Source organism: Macaca thibetana, chromosome 7, assembly GCF_024542745.1.
Source record: "Macaca thibetana thibetana isolate TM-01 chromosome 7, ASM2454274v1, whole genome shotgun sequence".
Taxonomy (NCBI): domain Eukaryota; kingdom Metazoa; phylum Chordata; class Mammalia; order Primates; family Cercopithecidae; genus Macaca; species Macaca thibetana.
Genome location: NC_065584.1, coordinates 52,837,455 through 52,862,773, shown reverse-complemented (window position 1 = coordinate 52,862,773; position 25,319 = coordinate 52,837,455). Strand labels below are relative to the sequence as shown.

The window sequence follows — 25,319 nt, the reverse complement described above, 5'->3', positions numbered from 1 at the left end:
AGGGATCTGCCTGTCTTGGCCTCCCAAAGTGTTGGGATTACAGGCGTGAGCCACCATGCCTGGCCCCCAAGTGCTTATTTAAGCTTCCCTCGAAACAGGGGTTCCCAGACTCCTCCAGTGGGCCTGTTAAGACACAAATCTCTAGGCCCCACCTCTAGGGCTTCTGTTTCAGGTGGTCTGAGCAGACCTGAGAATTTGCATTTCTAACAAGTTCCCAGAAGATCCTGATGCTCCTGGTCTGAGAACCAGAGTGCCCCTGGTTTAAACTATTCCATGTTTTGTGCTGCTACATAGAAACTTCATCTCTTCAAAATGCTCCTACTCAAATATATAGATATATGTTTAAGGACAAACAGACCTGTTTCTGCTGGGGAGAAAGTGAGGGAAAAGTAAAAAGAAACTCCTGGGAAAGATTTCCTCAAAAGGAAATTTCTGTCCAATGGAGTTCCCTTTGAACCCATAGTATAGGAATTAGTGCTGTCTGGGGTATCTGGTGATCAGCACCAACAACTCCAGCTCTCTAAGGAAGCTGCACACCCGATGCATCCTCCTGGAAGGACAGTGTTAAAAGACAGTGGAAGATGACTTGGAACATTTGAGTGTGCACCCATCCTAAAGGATAGGAAAGAGCTAATGCAGTCAGATTACTGGTTTAAAATTAAGGGAAGAGACAGACAGAAGTGCCTAGGGCATCACACCTCTTTGCTTCTGGTTGGAATTAAATCAACTCAAGGTGCTAACAAAGATAAGCCTATCCTGACTTGGTGGAGAATGGTCCAGACCCTCACAGTTCCATCTAACATCAGAGCTGCCTCCACCAGCATACAGAGCTTATTTCGTCATGCCTCGTAGTACCATGGTTATTTGTGCCCATGTCCCCCAAACACACTGGGCTATAAGTTTCTGAGTTAAGCATTATATCTGAAAGCTTTGGAGCTTCTACACAGTTCCCTGTAATGCAATGCACAGAGTTGGAGTTAAACATAGATCTTCCATGTTTACCCAATTAATACGTCTGTCTTTACCCTATGATTCACTCTTTCTCTTTTTGAGACAAGGTCTCGTTCTGTCACCCAGGCTGGAGTGCAGCAGTGCAATCACTGCTCATTGCAGCTCCATCTCCCAGACTCAAGCAATCCTCCCACCTTGGCCTCCCCAGTAGCTGGGACTAGAGGTGTGCCACCACATCCAGCTGATTTTTTTTTTTTTTTTGGTAGAGACAGAGTCTCATTGTGTTGTACAAGCTAATCTTGAACTCCCAAGCTCAAGCTCTTCCTACCTCAGCCTCCCAAAGTCCTGGAATGACAGGTGTGAGCCACCACACTGGACCAACTCACTTCCTTAAAATACATTTTTAAATGAAGGGACTCCAAAGAAATTCATGCAGCCAAGGGAATACAGAATTTTCAGCTGGGCACAGTGGTTCACGCCTGTAATCCCAGCACTTTGGGAGGCCAACACAGGTGGATCAGTTGAGGCCAGGAGTTCGAAACCAGCCTGGCCAACATAGTGAAAACCCATCTCTTCTAAAAATACAAAAATTAGCCGGATGTGGTAGCACACACCCATAGTCCCAGCTACTTGGGAGGCTGAGGCATGAGAATCACTTGAACCGGGAGGCAAAGGTTGCAGTGACTTCAGATCACACCACTGCGCTCCAGCCTGGGCAACAGAGCAAGTCCCTGTCTCAAAAAATAAATAAATAAATAAATAAAATCACTGCAGTCTTGTTGGTAATAGCAAAAATAGAGAAGTGTGAATCAGAAGAACAATTATACAGTTTGGGTAAACTCACAATAAAATATGACCTAGCAATGAAAGTGAGTAAATATGGGCTGCATTTATAAATCCTTGAAAGGATATTCAGTGTAAAAAGCATATAGCAGAAGAATATGTAGAGTATGAGCCATTTAAATTAAGTAGAAACAATGTTACATGTTGTTTGTAAACATACACAGAAAATTAAAGTATAAAAATAGACATGAGGCTGATATCGGTGGCTCACGCCTATAATCCTAGCACTTTGGGAGGTTGAGGAGGACGGGAATAGAAGACCAGCCTGGCCAACATGATGAAACCCCATCTCTACTAAAACTACAAACATTAGCAGGGCATGGTGGCACGTACCTGTAATCCCAGGTACTCAGGAGGCTGAGGCGGGAGAATCGCTTGAACCCGGGAGGCAGAGGTTGCAGTGAGCCAAGATTACGCCATGGCACTCCAGCCTGGGTGACAGAGTGAGGCTCTGTCTCAAAAAAAAAAAAAAAAAAAAACCGGCATGAAAGCAATCCCAGCTATTCAGGAGGCTGAGACAGGAGAATCACTTGAACCCAGGAGGTGCAGGTTGCAGTGAGCCAAGACCACGCCACTGCACTCCAGCCTGGGCGACAGAGCAAGACTCCATCTCAAAAAAAAAAAAGAAAGTAAGGGACCAAATTCAGGATAGTGGTTACCTCTGTAGTGAGATGATAACTGGATCAGGAAGTGATAACTAGGAAGCTTAAACTATATCTGTATTTTTTAAAAGCAATTATAGTAAAATACTAAGATTTGTCAAAACCCAATGCATTCTGATTAAACTGGTTCTTCATACAGTCTTGTATATTTGAGACATTTCATTAATAATATATATATATATTATATATATATATATGGAGTACAACACTCCAATCTCAGCTCACCACAATCTCCACCTCCCAGGTTCAAGCGATTCCCCTGCCTCAGCCTCCCGAGTAGCTGGGATTACAGGTATGTGCCACCACGCCTGGCTATTTTTTGTATTTTTAGTAGAGACAGGGTTTCTCCATATTGGTCAGGCTCGTCTTGAACTCCCAACCTCAGGTGATCCACCCGCCTCAGCCTCTCAAAGTGTTGGGATTACAGGCGTGAGCCACCATGCCCGGGCCAATAAATACATTTTTTTAAATTAAGGTCTTCATACACACGCTGGCATTTTGTTTTTTTCTGTAAAAATAAAAATTAAAAAAAAAAGAAACAAACATTAAAAAACAGGTTACCTTTGCATGGAGAGGCTAAAGGAGGAGGGCAAGGAGGAACACGCAGGAAGACCCAGCCAGTTTCACACAGTGCTGCAAACTCCTTCAAAACCCTCCCTAGATCACATCCTGCACCTCAAACAAAGTCTTCTGCCCTGAAGATGGCATTAAGATGTTTTGCTTTCTACCACCTGTTTGAAAAATTTGTTCTACAAGTAAGAGCAATGTTAAAACAAATTCAAAGAGAAAAAAAAATCGCTCTCTCTGCTTTCACTTTCATCATGAGTACACCTCTTGTTAGAGCTTCCGACACTCACAGCTTTTTGCACTTACCAAGACAGAATTTGGAAAACTTGGCCAAAATAAGCATGAACCCAAACACTCCACAGACTGACACAATGGCGGAAACTAAGACGACTACAGACAACCAGTCACACCATCTGCTGGAGTGCGCAGAGCTGCCGCACAGCTTTGATACGCTCCACAAACTCATTTCATAAACTGTAGGTTTGTCAGCAGGGAAGATCTAATGTATTGCAAAAAAAAAAAGTAAAAGTTTGGTTATTTTGGAAATTTTCACTCCCTTCATCTTTGGCAGAGACAAATTCATATGTTGCTCTTAGCTATTAAAATATAGCCAAAGCTATTGAAATAGATGTTCTCAGCTGCCCTCAAAATAGTACTGACATGCATGTTTCCTTCAGCCAACCCAGTGCTGATGAGCTATTCTCATCCTCTCAGGCAGCCTTGTCACGAACACTACGTTTCTTGGTAAGAGTTCAAGTTTTCACATATAAAGTTATCTTTACTAACATTTTGCTCCTCATTACAATGGTAATATTCATGGAAGTTTATTGGTAAGATGTAGAAATAATGAAATGAGAAAGTGAAAGCACATATACTGTCTCCACCCAGATGCAATTACTTTATTGGCTCTTAGGGGAACCGCAGGCACAGTGGTTCAAGAGGTAGAATGGTAAAGTAGAAGGAATGAATAAGAGTCCAGAGACCCAGGTTCTAGTGCAAGCTTTGCACAGATTGTGTGACCTGGGCTTCCGTGTCCTCAGTTAAAAGGATGCTTAACATGACTCCCAGGTTCCTGATTTGCACAGCTCAAGGGTATTGGACATTGATGCCAAATTACAAGTTACCCTTCTGCCTCACTGCTCAGCATCTGAGATGTGCATGGCAGTGGCCAGGGCCTCTCTGTACTGAGGTAAGGGGAAAGTACCTGTTTTAAACTGTTTAGATTTATTCCTGGATAAAACTGAAAGCTGCCAATCATGTACATTATTAACTCTCAAAGTTATCCAAGCTAAATAACTTGCCTTTCTGATCTCAGTTTACTACTCTGAATATTTCTGGTAGACCAAAATTAGAGCCTTAGAAACTGTCTAAGGAATCAAAACAGTGTATTCAAGGAGTCATTTTTAAAAACACCACACACCCTTACCAAATTTAGTTTTTTAACTGGATAATTTTGTATATCTTTCACAATCCAGCTGTTAAACTGAAAATGGAATTTACAAAACAGATGGTGATAACAAGGTCTGGTTCACAGCAGTTCTAAAGAAAAAAACACACCAATCTGATTAAACTATCCATTTGCTTCAAAAGCCTCTAATAGGCTCATCCCTTATCATCCTACATTCACTTGTACCATGAGATTTCATACAGATGGATGTTATGGAACCATCTGTAATCCCATCCAAGTAAGTACCATCAGAATGTGCAAGCCACCATCATTAGTGACAGATGAAGAGATAAGGGATCATCCTTCAGAACAGGAGTTCCCAAATACAGCCAATCATAAGGAACTTTGGAAAATACAGTGTCCCGAGCCACCCACGAAAAATCTGATTTACTATGTGTAGGGATGGACCCAGGATAAGCCTTTTTAAAATCTAAGTGATTCTGATGACTGGCTGGGGTGGGAGCACACAGGCTTGAAAGCTGAGGGTACATGAGGGTTGCAAACAGACCCACTGCCGGCTGGGCGTGGTGGCTCACACCTGTAATCCCAGCACTTCGGGAGGCCAAGGCAGGTGGACCATGAGGTCAGCAATTCGAGACCAGCCTGGCCAACATGGTGAAACCCCATCTCTACTAAAAATACAAAAATTAGCCAGGCGCGCTGGCGCGCCCACGCCTGTAATCCCAGTTACTTGGTAGGCTGAGGCAGGTGAACTGCTTGACCCCGAGAGGCGGAGTTTGCAATGAGCCAAGATTGCGCCACTGCACTCTAGCCTGGGCAACAGATTGAGACTCCGACTAAAAAGAAAAGAAAGAAAACAGACCCACTGCTGGCCCAAATTTGCTGTTTACAAGGCCAAAGAGTGGGCAGTTCCTCACTATAACCCTCCCTATAGTCACCATGTCATTCCTGTGGAACACTATGAGGCCTGGGGCAGGGGTAGGGTGGAGGCAGAGTCGAGAAGGAAACTGGAGCCAACTCCACCTAAAGAAGGTGAGGCAGGAAGGAAGCAGGTAGAGGACTCACCTTTACTTTTTGCTGGAGCAAATTTTAAAAATTTGTGAGGACCTCACATCAGAAAGTTGTATCCACATCCTAGAAAAATATCCCCCACTTAAGAAACCAGTTGCATCCTACAGCCAACTCATTAGAAATCAATGTCCAGGGTAATACAATAAAGTTTTCATAGTTCTGAGCTGAAAATAAATCTATCAAACCATGACTTCAAGCAACTTGAGATCTGCAGAAATAAGAGGCGTAGGTGTAAAAATATTTGGAGAATGACTACAGGTTAAATTGTAAAACTGATAGTTCACATAAAGGAAAACTTGTGGGCTGAGAGAAAACAATATGATTGTATTGAAGATTAAAATTTTACCCAGGCCTAAAGGTTGAGTAGGAGGAAAAGCGGAGGGAGAGTTTCCTAGAAAGGGAAAGGAAGAGAAGTACCACATAAGATACGGAAGTGGGAAACAGCAAAAGGAAAAAAGCCTGTGTGTGTCTATGCGTGGAACAGAAACCAGATTCCCTTCTGTTTTAGAGCGTTTTATCTTTTTTTTCTTTTTTTGTAAGATTACACAGTAGGCCAGGCGCAGTGGCTCACGCCTGTAATCCCAGCACTTTGGGAGGCCAAGGTGGACATATCATTTGAGGTCAGGAATTCGAGACCAGCCTGGCCAACATGGTGAAATCCCATCTCTACTAAAAATACAAAAATTAGCCAAGCATAGTGGCAGGCACCTGTAATCCCAGCTACTTGGGAGGCTGAGGCAGGAGAATCACTTGAACCCAGAAGGCAGAGATTGCAGTGAGCTGAGACTGTGCCATTGCACTCCAGCCTGGGCAACGAGAGTGAAACTCTGTTTAAAAAAAAAAAAAAAAAAAAAAAAAAAGATTACACACTAATTTATCAACAGCCTCCTCTCTCTGCCTTGCAGTTGCTTAGAGATTTTGCACACTAGCCCCAGGAAGGTGGCTGGGGGCAGTGGTGCAACACACTGCTCGATGAGACCCATAAGGTGGTTTTAACCATCTTCCACATACTGCAAGAACATGGCCAGCAGATCCAGCTCCTCATATAGTGCCTCCTCCCTGTATTTCTTCTGCAGGATCTGGTGCTGTTCCGGAGTGGCCCATTGTAGACACTAAACCACCAGTCAGCTGCATTTATTGTCATTTGTTGTCCTGGATGTCAGTACAAACTCTGCCAGTGGTGACAGTATGGTCCCCAATAAGGTCAAGGTAATCATCCTGAATCTGAAAGAACTCCCAACTCCAGCAGGATCTTCCATTGGCCTGTTCCTTCCCCTCATTGACACCTGCCATAGACATGGCTGCAGCTTCAGGATGGTTGAAGTAGAAGAAAGCTGTCTTATACTTGACAGTAGATTTGTACCTCTTTTCAGTGAATCAGTCAAGATCCACATTGCCCTGGGGGGCTGTAATGAGGTCCAGGGTCTGCCTGATCTCTGTCTAATAGGAACTCTGCAGGAAGTGCTTTATCAGGTCCAGGTAATGGGGCTGCTCTCAGCAACAGAGCTTCAACAGGTGATAGATACATGCTTCCGGAAGCATAGCATCATTGATGGCATCCAAACCTACAGCTGGCTTCTGATACAAGCACATCCACCCCCAGCAGGTGAGGGATGAATCCATTATGTCATCTGCCACCAGGAAGAAAGCTTGCAGCACAAGACGCGGTGGCTCACACCTGTAATCCCAGCACTTTGGGAGACCAAGGCGGGGGATCACCTGAGGTCAGGAGTTCGAGGTCAGCCTGGCCAACGTGGCGAAACCCCATTGCTACCAAAAATACAAAACTTAGCTGGGTATGGTGGAATGCGCCTGTAGTCCTGGCTACTCAGGAGGCTGAGGCACAAGAATCACTTGAACCCAGGAGGTGGAAGTTGCAATGAGCTGAGATAGTGCCACTGCACTCCATCCTGGGTGACAGAGCAAGGCTCCATCTAAAAAAAAAAAAAAAAAAGGGCAAGCTTGTAGCAGTTCACAAAATAGCCCAGGCAGGACCTGCTGGAGACTATCAGCATCCTGTTTCCTGGGTTCTGCCAGCTCCTGGAATGCTACTAGCATCGTCAAACCCTAGTGGTGCTTGTCTCCAGTGGCAGTCTACTCCAGGATCTCTTTGAGCCAGGTAATAGAATCTCCTGTCTCTGGGTGCCCCATCTCATCCTCACTCATCCTCAGTGAGCACCCTGACAATCTGGGAGAAGTGCTCGATAAAATTCTGCTTTTCCTGGGCATAAACATCTGGATTTCTGTTCTCCATCCTTTTTGTTACTGGATGTGAGTTCCTGCTTGGACAGCATTTTTCAAATTAAATTTTACATTTAGTTTGTGATTTCTTTCAAGCCCTACCACAACTTGCATTAGTCAAAACCAGTTATAGGCCGGGCGTTGTAGCTTACGCCTGTAATCCCAGTACTTTGGGAGGCTGAGGCGGTGGATCACGAGGTCAGGAGATTGAGACCATCCTGGCTAACACGGTGAAACCCCGTCTCTACTAAAAATACAAAAATGTAGCTGGGTGCGGTGCAGGCGCCTGTAGTCCCAGCTACTCGGGAGGCTGAGGCAGGGGAATGGTGTGAACCTGGGAGGCAGAGCTTGCAGTGAGCCAAGATCACGCCACTGCATTCCAGCCTGGGGGACAGAGTGAAACTCCGTTTTAAAAAAAAACAAAAAACTGTTATTGTCCCCAATTTACAGATGAGGACATGGATACTATCATTTGGAAACACTAGCTGACTGCTGAAGAAGAGCCAACCAGCTGGTGGGAGAGCTAGATTTTGACCCATCTTCTGACTCCAGACCAGAGCGCCTTAATCTTGGGCTGAACTCAACCTACTAGAAGTGTGGACTGAAGAGGAGAGCTCCCCTTCAGGAAACATGCATCAGGGGTTACTGTAGGTTGAAGTCAGCCATGTGGTGACAAAGCCCAGAGGTGACGACAGCAAAAGACAGCAAATCTGATTTTTTAAAAGAAAAGTAAAATCCATTATAAACACAGGGGTTGAAGGAGAGGAAAGGGCCAAACCTGTCAGCCAGAAGAGCAGATCAGAAAGAGTGGTCTAATGCCCAGACACTGCCAGAACCAAGGTGGTGCACATCGGTCACAAAACACTGTTTCACCAACTATTTATTTGGCTTATATGAGGGAAAATTCAGAAATTTAATGCTATGCTGACCTTTACTTTTTGAAATCAAACTGGAAGAATTTCAGGGGAAAGGAAAATCCCATTAAATCTTCAAACTAATAAAGCATTTTTTAAAAAGGAACTTCTCTAGAGAAGCTTATCCTAGAAAACCAGTGAAACAGTGCTTTTAAAAACCAATTAGGGCCAGGCGCGGTGGCTCACGCCTGTAATTCCAGCACTCTGGGAGGCTGAGGCGGGTGGATCACGAGGTCAGGAGATTGAGACCATCCTGGCTAACATGGTGAAACACCATCTCTACTAAAAAATACAAAAAATTAGCCAGGCATGGTGGCGGGCGCCTGTAATCCCAGCTACTTGGGAGACTGAGGCAGGAGAATGGCGTGAACCTGGGAGGCGAAGCTTGCAGTGAGCCCAGATTGTGCCACTGCACTCCAGCCTGGGTGACAGAGTGAGACTCCATCTCAAAAAAAAAAAAAAAAAAGAAAGAAAAAGAAAAAGAAAAAAACCAATTAGAAGTCTTTAAATCTTCAAGATCCAAATACTTATGCCTCCCAGTTGTGACAGTGCATGAAGTACACAGCATTCCTGCTAAAAATGTTTTCCAGGAACTTAGTGAGGTCTTTAGACCTGACTTGCAGTTACCAGGAGTATGAGAAATATAGAAGTTAAATGAAAACAAACAAAAAATCATACAAATCACAAAGGTGGAATATCTTACAGGACAACTGACCTCTCTGATAAAGCAGTGGCAAGGGTGGGGGTAGTAGGCGCTATTCCAGATTAAAACATAATAATCAAATGCGAACGTATTAATCTTAGTGGGTCCTTGTTGGAAAAAATCATTAGTAAAAGACATTTGAGACACCTGGGGAAATATGAATATATGTTAGGTATTAGATGATATGAAGGAATTAATAGTTAATTTTACTAAGGATGGTGTAAATCATTAAGAGGAACACTTTTTAGGGTGACATTTCACCTCTAAATACATGTCTCTGATTTACTATCAGTAAAAGCATAAACTACACCAATATGGCAGAATGTTAGTTTTCAATCTAGGTGGTAAGTATATAGATGTCCACTATATAATTTTGACTACTTTTATGTTTGAAGGTTTTATATAATAAAAAAATTAAAGTTTACAAATACATGATACTAACAGGCAATATTAGTTTTTTTGGTATTACTATTCTACCCAACCACTCCTTTTCTAGTTTATATGAAGCTTTAATAATAAACTAAAACTTCAAGCACTAGTAAAACTAACCCGAGTAGCTGGGACTACAGGTGCCCACTACTATGCCCAGCTAAATTTTTTTTTTTTTTTTTTTTGTATTTTTAGTAGACAGGTATTTTGTATTTTTGGTAGAAGCAACAACATTCTTGAGGGAAAAAGTATTTAAATAAAGGCTCTGTCTAATCAAAGGAGCTACATACAGGTAGGAAGACCACAGATCCCAAGAACATTTAGATTCGAAACCTTTTCAAAAATCTGCATCATAAGAAAAAAGAGACCTGTTACTATAGAAACGATTTGCAGGGCTTGAACATTTCAAGGGAAAACAGCACCTCTAGCAAGGAAAGGAGGCTGAAGAGCTTCCTAGGGCCTTGCCTATCAGCTGCTGGAAGTCAACAGAATGAGCAATGACAATTCTGACAGGCCCACCCATGCTCAGAGACCTGGGCATGACAATTTAACTCCTAGTCCTACTGCCTCTCCCCTTCAGACCAGACCTAGAATAGTCAAGTGACTCACCTACCTGAGTTCATAAACCAGTTAGCATGGATGTGGATGCTATGACTAGCCCAGGCTAGCTGTTCTTCCCATTACAGCAGGACAAAGTTTTGTTGACATACTAAACTAGTTTTCCTTTTTTTTTTCTGAGACGGAGTCTCACTCTGTCGCCCAGGCTGGAGTGCAGTGGCACAATCTCTGCTCACTGCCAGCTCTCCTGCCTCTGTCTCCCGAGTAGCTGGGACTACAGGTGCCCGCCACCACGCCCAGCTAATTTTTTTTTTTTTTTTTGGTATTTTTAGTAGAGACAGGGTTTCACCGTGTTAGACAGAATGGTCTCGATCTCCTGATCTCGTGATCCGCCCTCCTTGGCCTCCCAAAGTGCTGGGATTACAGGCGTGAGCCACTGCGCCTGGCCTCTACTAAACTAGTTTAAGAAATATCAAGGAGATTTCAGAATTAGATCAGTGAACAGAATTTCCAACATGCTAAATATGAAGCTGAAAGATGTGCATCTCCTTTTTATAAACGACTTCAGTTGTAAATAGCCCCAGCCCTCAAAAAGCTGTTTACTGTGGTGGAGAAGGGGTAGAAGGGGAGAAAGAGATGATGCCAAAATGAAAGGACACGCAGCATGGGATAAGTATGGCCTCCATGGAGGCAAAGCCTGATAGCACTAACAGCTGGAGGCTGTCAGCAAACTGCTCCTTGAAGCCGAAGGGCAGATTGTTTTTGATGGGCCATCAGAAAGGCATACCTCCAGGGCTGCCCATGTGATAAACAGTGGGGTCAGTTAGAGGGGTATGATCTACAGCAGCTATCCCTTAAAGTCAACTAGGAGAGGAGCACCATCCTCACTGAGTTAAAGCCTCTCGTCTGAACTCCAGGCATGCACAGCCCTTCATCGCTGCTAATGAACACCGTACCACAAATGCCTAGACCACACAGGTATAATTATATTTTAAGCTATTTTAGTGAGAGATTCCTTGTTTGGGATGTTTGCCAATGGCCTCTATTGAACTGAGTTCTGATTCCTACTTAGGACAAATAAAAACTAATGTGTGATACACAAAACACATCACACTTCACAGGAATTGTCATGGCCTCTTGGGACTGCACATCACAAACATTTGGACCAACCGGACCTCGAAAAATTCACCCAGAACTCAGTCACGGTCAATTTCCTCACCTAACCCTGGCTGCTTGTTCACAGAAATCTCCATAAGCAATAGTTGTTGATAAGCAAGAGGCAGCAGCCACCTCCCCATGGTTGCCAACCAAAAATAAAAAGGACAGTAAAATAAATTAGAGGAGGGAGATAATAAAGACCAAACATTGCAAAAGAACAAACCTCAGGACCTTCACCTGGGTCTCCAGCTCCAGTAAGGAAATGAGACAGAGCGGTTTCTCAGATTAACTGTGCACTAAACTACAATACTAAACTGCCCCATGTGAGGAAATGCAATGGAAGATAAGAAAAAAATGCCAAAAAATGTAGCAGGAGGCTACAACACAACAAAACCTTACAGCAATGGTGAGAAAAGACAACAGAAAATCAGCCAAGTGTTTTTGCAAGCAGAAAATTTATTCGATTTTAGAAAAATCACTTTGGCATGAATGGATCGGAGCAGGACAAGCAAGGAGGCAAGGTGGCCAGGTAAGAGGTTATTGTAATGTAAGTGAAAGATGACCAACTCAGGTGGTACACAGAAATATTCAGGTGGTACACAGGTCAGGACTTTGTGAGCATGAGTAGCCAAGGGGATTCACGAGAAGGAATAATTGCAGATAAAACAAATAACCAGGTTATAAAGACTAGACGAAGTAACAATATGTGTCAGGTTAAAATTCATTAGAAGGGTTGATTAAGGCCAGAATGAACTTTAAAGATATCAGATGAAGGAGCTGGCCCTAATACCATTAATATTGATCTTTTAAAAGTTTAAAATAAATCTAATTGCCTTGAAAACTCCATTGAATTTTAACTCTGGTACAGATAACTATGAATGTTAGTGTATTCCTTTTACTGGAAAACACTGAGACCATAATCTCTAAACCAGCATGGGCACGTTCTGCAAAAAACAAACAACCCAAAAAAACTCAAAATGAATTTCTTCCTAAGTTCAACTCAAAAGCTACTTTCTCCATAACATCTGGACTTTCTTGTCTCTCTACCAGAAGCACCCATCTTCCCTCTGACTACACAGAACCCCTTTACTCCTTGAAGGCAAAGATCAGGCCAATCATCTTTGTTTCCCCTTTAACAGTGACCACTCATAGAGACCATCTACAGTTCCACTTTTCACAGTTTCAGTTACCCTTGGTCAAACATGGTCTGAAAATATTAAATGAAAAATTCCAGAAATAGACAATTCATAAGGTTTTTTGTTTGTTTTTGTTTTCTTTTTGAGACAGAGTCCCACTCTGTCATCCAGGCTGGAGTGTAGCAGCACGATCTCGGTTCACTGCAACCTCTGTCTCCCAAGTTCGAGTGTTTCTCCTACCTCAGCCTCCCTAGTAGCTGGAATTACAGGTGTGTGCCACCATGCCCAGCAAATTTTTTTGTATTTTTAGTAGAGATGGGGGTTTCGCCATGTTGGCCAGCCTGGTCTCGAACTCCTGACCTCAAATGATATGCCTGCCTTGGCCTCCCAAAGTGCTGGGATTACAGGCATGAGCCATCATGCCCGGCACTTCTTTTTTTTTTTTAAATAGAGTCTCGCTCTGTCACCCAGGCTGGAATGCAGTGGTGCAATCTCAGTTCACTGCAACCTCCGTCTCCCCGGGTTCAAGTGATTCTCGTGCCTCAGCCTCCCAAGTACCCGGGATTACAGGCACGTGCCACCATGCCCGCTTAATTTTTGTATATTTTGTAGAGATGAGGTTTGGCCATGTTGGTCAGACTGGTCTCCAACTCCTGAGCTCAAGTTAGTGGCCTGCCTTGGCCTCCCAAAGTGCTGGAACTGCAGGCGTGAGCCACCACATCCAGCCAACAATTCATAAGTTTTTAAACGCACACTACTCTGAGTATTGTGATGAAATCTCCAGCCCCTCTGCCCAGAACATGAATTAATCCTTTGTCCAGCGCATCCACATTGTCTATGCTATCTACCTGATAGTCACTTAGTATCCATCTCAGTGATCAAATCAACCTTCAGTTTTGCAGTGCTTGTTTTCAAGTAACCCTTATTTTACTTAACAATGGCCCCAAACCACAAGAGTAGTGATGCTGGCAATTCAGGTATGCCAAAGAGAAGCCATGTTTCCTTCAAGTGAAAAAAATTAAAGTTCTCAGTTTATTAATGAACAAAATCATTATGCTGAGGTTACTATACGTATATTAAGAACAAATCTTCTATCTGTGAAACTGTGAAGGAGGGAAAAAAAAATTCATGCTAGTATTGTTGTTATACTTCAAACTGCAAAAGCTATGGCCGCAGTGCATGGTGAGTGTTTAGTTAAGATGCAAAAGATATGAAATTTGTGGGTAGAAGACACAAACAGAAATTTACTCTGAATGATGGCAATCCGGTTTGATACTATCCTTAGTTTCAGGCATCCACTGGGGGTCTTGGAACAGATCCCCAAGGATAAGAGGGACTACTGTATCTTCAATTCTAAGGATTTCTTGAAATAAGGAAATTAAAATATTATATGTGTTGAGAATATACAACATTGTACAGAATGAGTTACTGACGCGGTGGCTCACACCTGTAATCGCAACACTTCGGGAGGCAGAGACGGGCGAATCACCTGAAGTCAGGAGTTCAAGACCAGCCTGGCCAACATGGTGAAACCCAGTCTCTACTAAAAACACAAAAATTAGCCAGGCATGGTGGTGGGCACCTGTAATCCCAGCTACTCAGGAGGCTGAGGCAGGAGAATCACTTGAACCCAGGGGACGGAGGTTGCAGTGAGCTGATATCGTGCCACTTCACCCCAGTCTGGGTGGAAGAGCAAGACTCTATCTCAAAAAAAAAAAAAAAAAAGAATTGATGTTTTTAATGTGGATGAAGACATTTTGCAAAGTAAAATAAGCCAGACATGAAGGACAAATACTGTATGTTTCCGGCCAGGTGCAGTGGCTCATGCCTGTAATCCCAGCACCCTAGGAGGTAGAGGCAGGCCAATCACTTGAGGTCAGGCAGGACTTCGAGACAAGCCTGGCTAACATGGTGAAACTCTGTCTCTGCTAAAAATACAAAAATTAGCCAGGCATGGTGGTGGGCACCTGTAATCTCAGCTACTGAGGCTGAGGCAGGGGAATTGCTTGAACCTGGGAGGCGGAAGTTTCAGTGAGCTGAGATCATGCCACTGCACTCCAGCCTGGGTGACAGAGCAAGACCCTGTCTCCAAATAAATCAATATTGCTACTAATGGGCTCCAATAGAATAAAATTCTAGTAAATGAATGTCCTCTTGGCCTTGAGTATAACAGATTTAACTTGGTTCAGATACTCTTTGCATAACCCAACACAAATTATCTCCCAATCTAATTACTATAGACTCTAGCTAATTTATAACCATAGGGAACATATTTGTTTGCATAACCTGGAACTGAGAATTGTTCACATAATCCAGGATTCATAATCTGGGATCCAATGATTAGACAGTTGCCCTCTCCTGGTAAGTTTTAACGCTGCAGTCTACTCAACCAAATACTAGACTGAAATTACAGTCCCCCACGTAGAAATCACTGGCAAATGAGTCAGGTGGGGAATGCCCAGGCATAGAAGGGTTTCTAGAGGTGGACAAAGCAAACAGCAGAGAAAATACAAAAGCGGGGATAGGTGGGGAAGAAGGGAGAAAGGATTCAAATAAATTAGTAAAATATTATATCAAAATTAAATCGACTGTCAGAGATTACAATGATTCTCATTCTATATCATCCTCTGAGCTCTGCCACTTTCAAGATACAGTCTTGGGAAAGTTCTCTCTGTGCCCCAATTTCCTTACGTATAAAATGGGAATAATATTGCCTACCCCATCATGCTACTGTGAAGATCAAATGAGGTAACACATGTAAAAACTCACTGTTTAGCACAAAGTAAGCAATCAGCAGTATTTGTTACTCAGACATCAATCGGCTCAAGCATCGCTTCACCCATTCATGCTCCCATCTCCCGGCATTGGTCAAGTTCCTATGCCAAGTGCTCTCACTGAGCTGTGTTTTTGTTTATCATCACATTTCTCAATCTCACAACACATTTCTATTTCATGTGATTCTATCTGCTACACTGTAAGTTCCATGAAGGCAGGAACTATACCTGGTTTTGCTTATCCTGCATTCCCAGCGTTCAGTGAAGTGTCTGGTACTTGATGTTCAATGAAATTATAGTAAAATTCCTAGTAATTTTTTAAATAATAGTATTTAGTACTAATACAAGTTGAATCGTGCCATCTGCCAAAAAAGATATGTTGAAGTCCTAAACCCCAGGTATCTTAGCATATGACTTTATTTGGAAATGGGGTTGTTGCAGATGTAATCAGCTAAACTAACACAGGCATACTGGAGTAAAGCGGACCCTCCCTCATATGACTGACATCCTTATAAGACAAAACAAAAATGTGGACACTGACAGAGGCAGCAATCGGAGTGACACAGCTCAAACCAAGGAACACAATCAACTGACAGCCACCACCAGAAGCTGGGAAGAGGCAAGGACAGCCTTCCCCACTACAGGTTCTGGAGTGAGTATGGTTCTGCTGACCCCTTGATTTTGGAACTTTAGTCTCTAGAACCATGAGACTGTTTATTTCTGTCATTTAACCCACCTAGTTTGTGATACTGTGTGATACAGCCCTGGAAATCTAGTGCAAGTACCAACCTGATGGCTTTGCTTGCTATAGTGAAGTTATGTATATTGATTTTTCCTCCCATGTCAGAAAAATTGTTTATAGATAATCCATTTTAAAAGAAACCATTAGGATTGGCTTTTCTCCCCTTCTCAGTAACTTCCTAACTGTTTTATTCCACTTAGACATGTCCAAAATTCCAATTATATAATATGTCGAGTGCCTTGTTATTTTTTTCTTCTTTATTCACAGTGCTCTTTCTGGCAATGAACACAACTAAGTCCTATATAAGTGTTCATTAACAAACCAAACACAAAAATTATTAATGGATCAAAATTTGAATGAGCTACACATCTAAAATAGTACCTCTTAATCCAATGAACATTTCTGTAACATACTTTAAAACTTAGGACACAAACTCACCTTTCACTCATGATACAGGGGAGAATAGTAAATAATTTACGTTTTTGTTCCCTGTCACATCTTAAAAGTTGTTAAAATTCTTAGTTCACCAAAGCAGTCTAATTTAATAAATCAGAGAGGTTTAAGAAAAACCTTTTGTGACTGCTACCACATTTCAGTATGAAGTGTCTAAGATGCATTTTTGTATAAACAAAGTATCTAATTGCTTCCCATTATCTTTAGCAAATAGACATAATCTTCCAGTGAAAATGGCTGAGGTGGGGATATGACTCACTGTCAGTGTCTGTGCTTCCTCAGCCCTCACAGGGAAGCAGTCAGCCACCTCCAATGCCATCTCCTCACGCTGGATTATATGCATGCTTCCCAAAATTTTGAACTGTTAACATGATTTATGAAAACTGTCTTGGCAGACAAGATAAAACCTACTTTAACTAGAAATGTGAGAGTCAAGAATCTTGCATATTCCCATAAACTCATAAAAAACAACTGATGGAACAATTTATACCCATTTAATCCTTAGTAGACAATGCTGTCTGAAAGGCTGTTCCCATGTATACCTGGAAGGGTCAGTTACAGGGGCATGAAGATCGAGGCCCTCAGAGAATAGCAGACTCTCCAATTTAACTAAGTGTAGGTTCTGAATAAAAGAATAGTGGAAACTCAGGAAAGGTACCTTATATACAAAGGAGAACTCACCAAGATAAAACCTGGAATATTTAAGAGAACTAGGATATAGCTAAACTGAAATGGGACAGAAATAGATCAAGATGAGCTGGTCTGAGCTGGTCCAAGGATCAGCTTGTGATGTAGATTCAAAGGACAGCCAGCTCCTGGGAGAGATGATAGCATCTCCTCCAGCCCTCCTTCCTAGCCCATGAACTACAGTCCAGTAGTGAACAGTACTAGGAAATCTGTATAACCCTGTCACAGATGACCACAGATGTTCCCATGGTAAGGTACACACTGGAAAGTAGGGAAAAGGTACAAAAGGAGACAGTCATGGAGAGATGCTGCAATGTAGGGAAAACTGAACAAATTTCCCAGAACGCCAGGAGTTTGGATCAATCCACACAAGAGGAACTGGGGGGAAAACAGGATTTTGAAGAATGTAAAATGCCAACTTATTCTAAATTTTACAACACTTAAGTCAACATTACTAACCAGGAGTTAAAAATACAGAATACAGATACATAAAAGATAAAAAGTCTTGTATCTTGTTTACAAGCACAGAAAAGTAACCTTCAGAGAAGTATGTTCCTATCCAAAAACAATATATAGTGGCCACTTGACTCACACTCTCTAAAGAAATAAAAGGGATTGTGTAGAATTGTTTATGGACCTAAAGACGTGGGTTCCCACTCACTCCTATCTCCCACCAGTATCATTCCTTCTCCCTGCCATCCAGGTTGGTCCAAGACCCAGACCACCACATTTCAGATTCATTTCTTTAAGTTCAGCATCATCCTTGTTCTCACTACTCTGTCTTCTCTTTAATTATGTATCTCTTTAAAAAAAATAAATATTAAATCCTTAGATCCCCTAGATACAGGCTTTCAAACTTTTGACTACAACCTACAGAAATGCATTTTACATCTGGAGCCAGTGCACACACACACAATTATACCTATAAAACCTACATAGAAGTTTATCAAAACATCCTTACTATATATGATACACTGATCTTATCCATTCTACTTTCTTTTTATTGTTGGTCTTCTTCTTCTTGTTGAGATGGCGTCTTGCTCTGTCGCTCAGGCTAGAGTGCAGTGGCACAATCTCGGCTCACTGCAACCTCCACCTCCTGGGTTCAAATGATTCTCCTGCCTCAGCCTCCCAAGTAGCTGGGACTACAGGAACGCACCACCACACCCAGCTAATGTTTGTATTTTTAGTAGAGACGGGGTTTCACCATGTTGGCCAGGATGGTCTCGATCTCTTGACCTTGTGATTTGCCTGCCTCAGCCTCCCAAAGTGCTGGGATTATAGGCTTGAGCCACTGTGCTCAACCTCTACTCCACTTTATTTATTTATTTATTTATTTATTTATTTTGAGAATGAGTTTTGCTCATTGCCCAGGCTGGAGTGCAATGGCGCAATCTTGGCTCACTGCAATTTCTGCCTCTTGGTTTCAAGCGATTCTCCTGCCTCAGCCTCCCAAGTAGCTGGGATTACAGGCATGCACCACCACGCCCAGCTAATTTTTGTATTTTTAGTAGAGACAGGGTTTCTCCATGTTGGTCAGGCTGGTCTCGAACTCCCGATTTCGGCCTCCCACCGCAGCCTCCCAAAGTGCTGGGATTACAGGCGTGAGCCACCGCACCCGGCTACTCCACTTTTTTTTTAATGCTGTTAACCCAATTCACAGTTTGAAATACATAGAAAAGGTACACTGATTCAGTTCTTTGTGTAGCACTATAAGCAAGTGGCTACGAGTTCTGCATCAGACCCTCTGGATTCAAATACCAGCTCTACTGCCTTGTGCCAAACTCTCTGCCTCAGTTGCCTTGTCATAGGGATAAGAGAAACGTTTACTTGAAAATTGGAAAATTAACCAAGACCATCCACGTAAAACTTTTAACCCATTAAAAAGTATGGTCATGCATTGCTTAATAAATGGGAATACATTCTGAGAAACACTTGAAAAATGCAGTTTCATATCACAAACATTGAAGGAAGAGAGTGCTTACACAAACATAGATGGGATCGCCTACTACACACCTAGGCTACATGGTATAGCCTATTATTCCTAGGCTACAAACCTGTACAGCATGTTACTGTAATGAATGCTGCAGACAACTGTAACACACTGGTATTTGCGTATTTAAAGAGATCTAGGCCAGGTGGGATAGCTCACGCCTGTAATCCCAGCACTTTGGGAGATGAGGAGAGGAGAGGGGAGGATCACTTGAGCCCGGGAGTTCGAGTCCAGCCTGGGCAAAACAGTTAGACTCTGCCTCTATTTTTAAAATACAAATAATAATAATTTTAGAAAGACATCTAAACATAGAAAAGGTACAGTAAAAATACAGTAGAAAAGACTTAAGATGGTATGTCTGTGTAGGGCACTTACGATGAAAGGAGCTTGCAGAACTGGAAGTTGCTCTGGGTGAGTCAGGAATGCATGGTAAGTGAATGTGAAGGCCTAGGACATTACTGTACACTGCTGTAAACTTTATAAACACTGTACATTTGGGCAACGCTAAACATACTTTCTGTCTTCAATAATTTCAGCTTAATGTACTTAAAACTTTGACTCTTGGCCGGGCGCGGTGGCTCAAGCCTGTAATCCCAGCACTTTGGGAGGCCGAGACGGGCGGATCACGAGGTCAGGAGATCGAGACCATCCTGGCTAACACGGTGAAACCCCGTCTCTAATAAAAAATACAAAAAAGTAGCCGGGTGAGGTGGCGGGCGCCTGTAGTCCCAGCTACTCGGGAGGCTGAGGCAGGAGAATGGCGTAAACCTGGGAGGCGGAGCTTGCAGTGAGCTGAGATCCGGCCACTGCACCCCAGCCTGGGCGGCAAAGCAAGACTCCGTCTCAAAAAAAAAAAAAAAAAAAAAAAAAAAAAAAAAACTTTGACTCTTTTGTAATAACAGCTTAAAACAAAAACACATCGCACAGCTGTGCAAAAATATTTTATATCCTTGTTCTATACCTTTTTCTATTTTTAATTTTCTTAATTTTTTTCTTTTTACTGAGGCTTCAGTGCAGTGGGGCAATCTCAGCTCACTGCAACCTCCACCTTCTGGGTTCAAGTGATTCTCCAGCCTCAAGTAGCTGTGACTACAGGTATACGCCACCATGTCCAGCTAATTTTTATATATTTAGTAGAGATGGGGTTTCAACATGTTGGCCAGGCTGGTCTCTAACTCCTGACCTCAAGTAATCCGCCCACCTCAGCCTCCCAAAGCGCTGGGATTACAGGTGTGAGCCATCACACCTGGCCCAATTTTCTTAATTTTTAAATTTTGTTAAAAACTAAGACATGGGGGAGAGGAGAGGAAAAAACTAAGACACAAATAAACACATTAGTCTAGTCCTACACAGGTCAGGATCACCAAGACATCACTAGACAATGGGAATTTTTCAGTTCCATTGTAATCTTATAAACCACCTTCATACATGTGGCCCATCATTGAATGAAACATCATGATGTAATGCATGATTATACTCAATTAATGGCTTATAATAATCTTAAATGGGCCGGGCATGGTGGCTCATACCTGCAATCCTAACACTGGGAGGCCAAGGCAGGCAGATCCCTTGAGCTCAGGAGTTCGAGACCAGCCTGGGCAACATGGCAAAAACCCATCTCTACCAAAAATACAAAAATTAGCCAGGGATGGTGGCACAAGCCTGTAGTCTCAGCTACTCAGGAGGCCAAGGTGGGAGGATCACTTGAGTCCACCAGGCTGAGACTGCAGGGAGCCGAGATTGCGCCACTGCACTCCAGCCTGAGCAGCAGAGCCAAACCCTGTCTCAAAAACATGAAAATAAAAAAAAATAATAATAATCTTAAATGGTCCTCTCCATGGACTTTTTTTTTTCTGAGACAGAGTCTCCCCATGTTGCCCAGGCTGTTCTCCTGAGCAACAACTATCCTCCTGCCTCAGCCTCCCTAGTAGCTGGGACAAAAGGCACGCTACAAAACCTGTCTTTATATTGTGGTAAAATATACATAAAATTGGTCATTTTTAGCCATCTTGAAGTTACAATACAGTGGCATTCACAATGTTGTGCAACTATCACCACTCTCTAGTTCCAGAACATTTTCATGACTCCAAAAGGAAGCTCCAAAGGAAGCTCCATACTCGTTAAACAGTCACTACCCATCTCCCTCTTCTCGCCAGTCCCTGACAACTACTAATCTGCTTTCTGTCTCTACATCCATGGACTTTTTTTTTGAAATGGAGTTTTGCTCTTGTTGCTCAGGCTGGAGTGCAATGGTGCGATCTTGGCTCACTGCAACCTCCGCCTCCCGGGTTCAAATGATTCTCCTGCCTCAAATTCCTGAGCAGCTGGGATTACAGGGACCTGGCACCATGCCCAACTAATTTTTGTATTTTTAGTAGAGATTGGGTTTTCCCATGTTGGCCAGGCTGGTCTTGAACTCCTGACCTCAGGTGATCTGTCCACCTTGGCCTCTCAAAGTGCTGGGATTACAGGTATGAGCCACCACGCCAGGCCCATGGACTTTTTAAACACTAACACTTGACCAGAACAGGTGTTTTTTTTTGGTTTTTTTGAGACAGAGTCTCCCTCTGTTGCCCAGGCTGGAGTGCAGTGGTGCAATCTCGGCTCACTGCAACCTCCTCCTCCTAGGTTCAAGTGATTCTCCTGCCTCAGCCTCCCAAGTAGCTAGGATTACAGGCGCCTGCCACCACGCCCAGCTAATTTTTTTGAATTTTTAGTAGAGACGGGATTTTGCCATGTTGGCCTGGCTGGTCTTGAACTCCTGACCTCAGGTGATCCGCCCACCTCGGCTTCCCAAAGTGCTGGGATTACAGGCGTGAGCACCGAGCTCGGTCAACCAGAACAGTTTTCTAATGTGGAATGATGTGTTCTTTGCAGTCATTAATCCTCTTTAGATGAACCTTCACTCATGAGATATTTCTGCTAACCATTTCTCAAGTAAATCTGTGAGTCACTTTAGGTAATTCTGTGACCTATCTCAGGGTCAGAAATCCCTCTCTCTTTGGGTAATTAGATCCATGCTAGATTACAGAACACTGTCCTATGAAGTCTCTTAGGGGAGGGTTCCCAAAGCCTGGCCGATGCTGTGGAGTAAACCACTTTCTGCGTCTGCAAGGGGTAAAATGAGCAAGGCCTTAAGACATTTCATTACATTGTGGAATATCACACACACACATTTAAAGCCCTAGACCTCCAAAGAGCTGAACCCACAGAAAACTGAAAGTTTATTCTTCAGTCTTTGCATTTTGAAACTGCTTCTGAGATTCCAAACTTTTGCAATCGAGGGGTAAAAAAAAGTGAACTTGGACACAGAACTGGAAGTCATTCCCGGTTTTAGAGTGCAGCATCATTTCCTTTTGGGGCCCCGCCTCTTTCGCCTTCTGATTTCCCACCCTTCCTTTGGGGTGTGGAAGACTGGGCAAAAAATAACTTTCTTTTTCCCAGGGTCTATTGGGTGGAATCGCTCCACACTCCTTCAGAGAAATAACTGGGGCAGGGAGATTGCCTTTCCAGCGCACTGTTTTTATTTCAGAAAACAGTGAACAGCAGAATGCTTCTTAGGCCAAAGAACTAAATGTCACCAAGATACACGGAAGGTGTAGACTGGAAAATAATGTCTTTGGTCCCAGCTGTAGAAGCCAGAAGCTTTATTTGTTTTAAATATAGACCAACACTGCTTCTCCAGCCAACAGGCAGCAAAGTCCCCATTTTCCACTCTCCATCACCCCACCTTGCATCCTACCCACACTGATTGCATCCCCACCCTCTGGGTGAAAAGCCGACACGCCTCAGATGCTAACAGCACCGGGTCAACCCGGCTTTATTTTAGGGTGGGAGGGTGCGGGGATGAGACTGAGTCCTGGAACCCAGGGAGCCCTCCGAACCCGGAGTAGCTTCACTGCTTTTTGCGCGGTTGGGGGTGGGGGGAGGAAAGAGATTTCAGCAGCCAACTCACCCAATCAATCTCACACCTCAAACTCCGGGGAAGCCCGTGCCCAAAATTGTGCCGAATTTTGTAAATGTCCTGAACTGGAGTAAACTTGAGGTGGACAAAAGTACAACTCTAAGACTCCGATCCCCTGGCAAATCAGTGAGAGTGGAGGTCCCCGAGGCTGCGGGGAAGGATCGCGCCAAGGCTTCAATCCAGATATACACCCGACAATGGGATCTCAAGAAGGAACTACCCAGGAAGCCGTCGCCCCAGCAAGTGCTCAGCTGATCCTTATCGTGGGCAAGTTTGGAACCGCAGGTGGCCCGAGAATCCCGCGCTGGGCGCTCAGGCGAGAGGGCTCCAGGCTCCCGTCCACGCCCACCCGGGGCGCTCTAGGAGTGCTGCGCGCTGGAAGCGGGAAGGGCCCCTGAAAGGCGGCTGCAGCGAATCCTGGGGCTGAGAGGTCGCTGCCACCCAGGGCGCCCCGACTGTGCCCCACGCAGGGCCTCAGCAGGGCAGCGGGTTAGGGCGGGTTCGGAGGTGACAGCGCCCGGCTCCCTGCGCCAAGAGTGAGGCAACTCCGGAAACTTCCTGGAGCCGGCGCGCGTTTCCTGCAAGCACCGCCCCCGCCGCCCGCACCCCAGAGCAGCCCGCGGGCGCACTGACCTGAGATTGTCTCCTGGTAGCCCTTGGTGAAGAATTGCATGGCCGAGGCCGCCCTCCAGGGCGTCTTGAGCAGCCCTTGCCGCTGGGGGTTCTCGCCCAGCGAGCTCAGGATGGACGAGTAGGCGGCTGCCAGGTTGGGGAGGTTCAGCTCGTTATCCTCCTCGCTGCGGGGTCGCTCGCCCTTCCAGCCGTCCGCGGGCTGCGCGCTCTTGGCCTCGGGCCGCGGGGTCTTCTCCGCCGGCCTGCTGGGCCCGGGCCGCGGCGGATCCCGCTCGGAGAACCCATTGCTGCACCTGGCGCCCCGCGGCTTCTCCGCCGGGACCCGCACAGGGCCCTTCTCCATGGACCCGCCGCAGCCGCTGCCGTTCGGGAAGTACCCCGGGGCGCTTCGAGGTCTGCGACTAAACTCTGCCGGTGGCCGCGGACAATGGGCTGTGGCCGGAGTCACCTGAGGAAGGTACGCGACCTGTTTAGGTCACACTCCGAGCCGGGGGCAGCCACAGGCTGGAAAGCCGGGCCTCACCTCCCTTTTATGGCCCGGCGACTCGGCCGGCGCCGCGAGGCGCTCCCATTGGCCGGCGCCGCCTCGCGTCATGGCGCTCGCCCCGCCCCTCGGCCGCCCGCCCCTGGGGTCCCCAGCCTAGGTCGCGGCTCTGGAGAGGCCCAGAGGGGTTCGGAAGCGCAGGGAAGGAAGGAAAAGGGCGCCGGCCCCTAGGAACCGGCGGGACCCCTCCGCTTATTGCGGAATGAGCCGAATCCGAAAAGAGGCAGGCGCCCAGGAGCTGGGACCTCGGTGGGAGAGACTGTCTGGGCGCCTGGTCGCCCCCTTTCAGGCCAAGAGGGCGCTGCATTGAAGGGCTCCGGTCCCCTCTCCCGGTGGAAGATCAGCAAACAGGTGGCCTTGCCTGGAGAGAGACCGAGTTTAGCCACCGATTAGGAACCAGCTCTTAAGCTTTCAAGGCAAGAGAATAATGTGACTTTAGACTCTTGGGTTTAGTTAAAAACGCACCTGCCACCTAGAGGCCAGGTGGCACCGCTGTCGGGGCAAGTGTCACATCAAGTGGCCCTTATGTGGGTCCCTGTGTCTAGAAGGATAGTATTTATGGTTGCTAGAACTTTGATCCTGGAAAAATTGATTTGCAAACGAAGATAGGACTTTCACTTAAAATCCATTTCGGGTGGTGGCTCACGCCTGTAAACCCAGCGCTTCGGGAGACCGAGGCTGGAGGATCGCTTGAGGCCAGGAGTTCGAGTCCATCCTGGAAAACATAGCAAGACCTCATCTCTATAAAACCCATTGCATTTTCTAGAAACGCAGTTGTGCAGATTTAGTGCTCAGTTGTTTTACAGTTCCATGCAAAGCTTCTTTCCCTAGATGTTAGTACAAATTGTGAAATGCTATTCATCAACTGAACTCTTAACCAATGACATC

The 25,319-nt window shown here is 44.7% G+C and overlaps 1 protein-coding gene and 1 pseudogene across 3 annotated transcripts in view; both read right to left on the bottom strand.

The window, feature by feature from the left end:
- The window catches only part of GCH1 (GTP cyclohydrolase 1), a 52,330-nt gene extending 27,879 nt beyond the window's left edge, over positions 1-24,451 (bottom strand). For all 3 annotated transcript variants that reach the window (XM_050798267.1, XM_050798268.1, XM_050798269.1), the window contains exon 1: positions 23,888-24,451. In XM_050798267.1, the coding sequence (XP_050654224.1) occupies positions 23,888-24,230 (343 nt within the window). In that variant the 5' untranslated portion in view covers positions 24,231-24,451. The remainder of the gene's footprint in view (positions 1-23,887) is intronic.
- On the bottom strand, positions 2,693-8,163 carry LOC126959343 (farnesyl pyrophosphate synthase-like; annotated as a pseudogene).
- Positions 24,452-25,319: the final 868 nt, after the last annotated feature.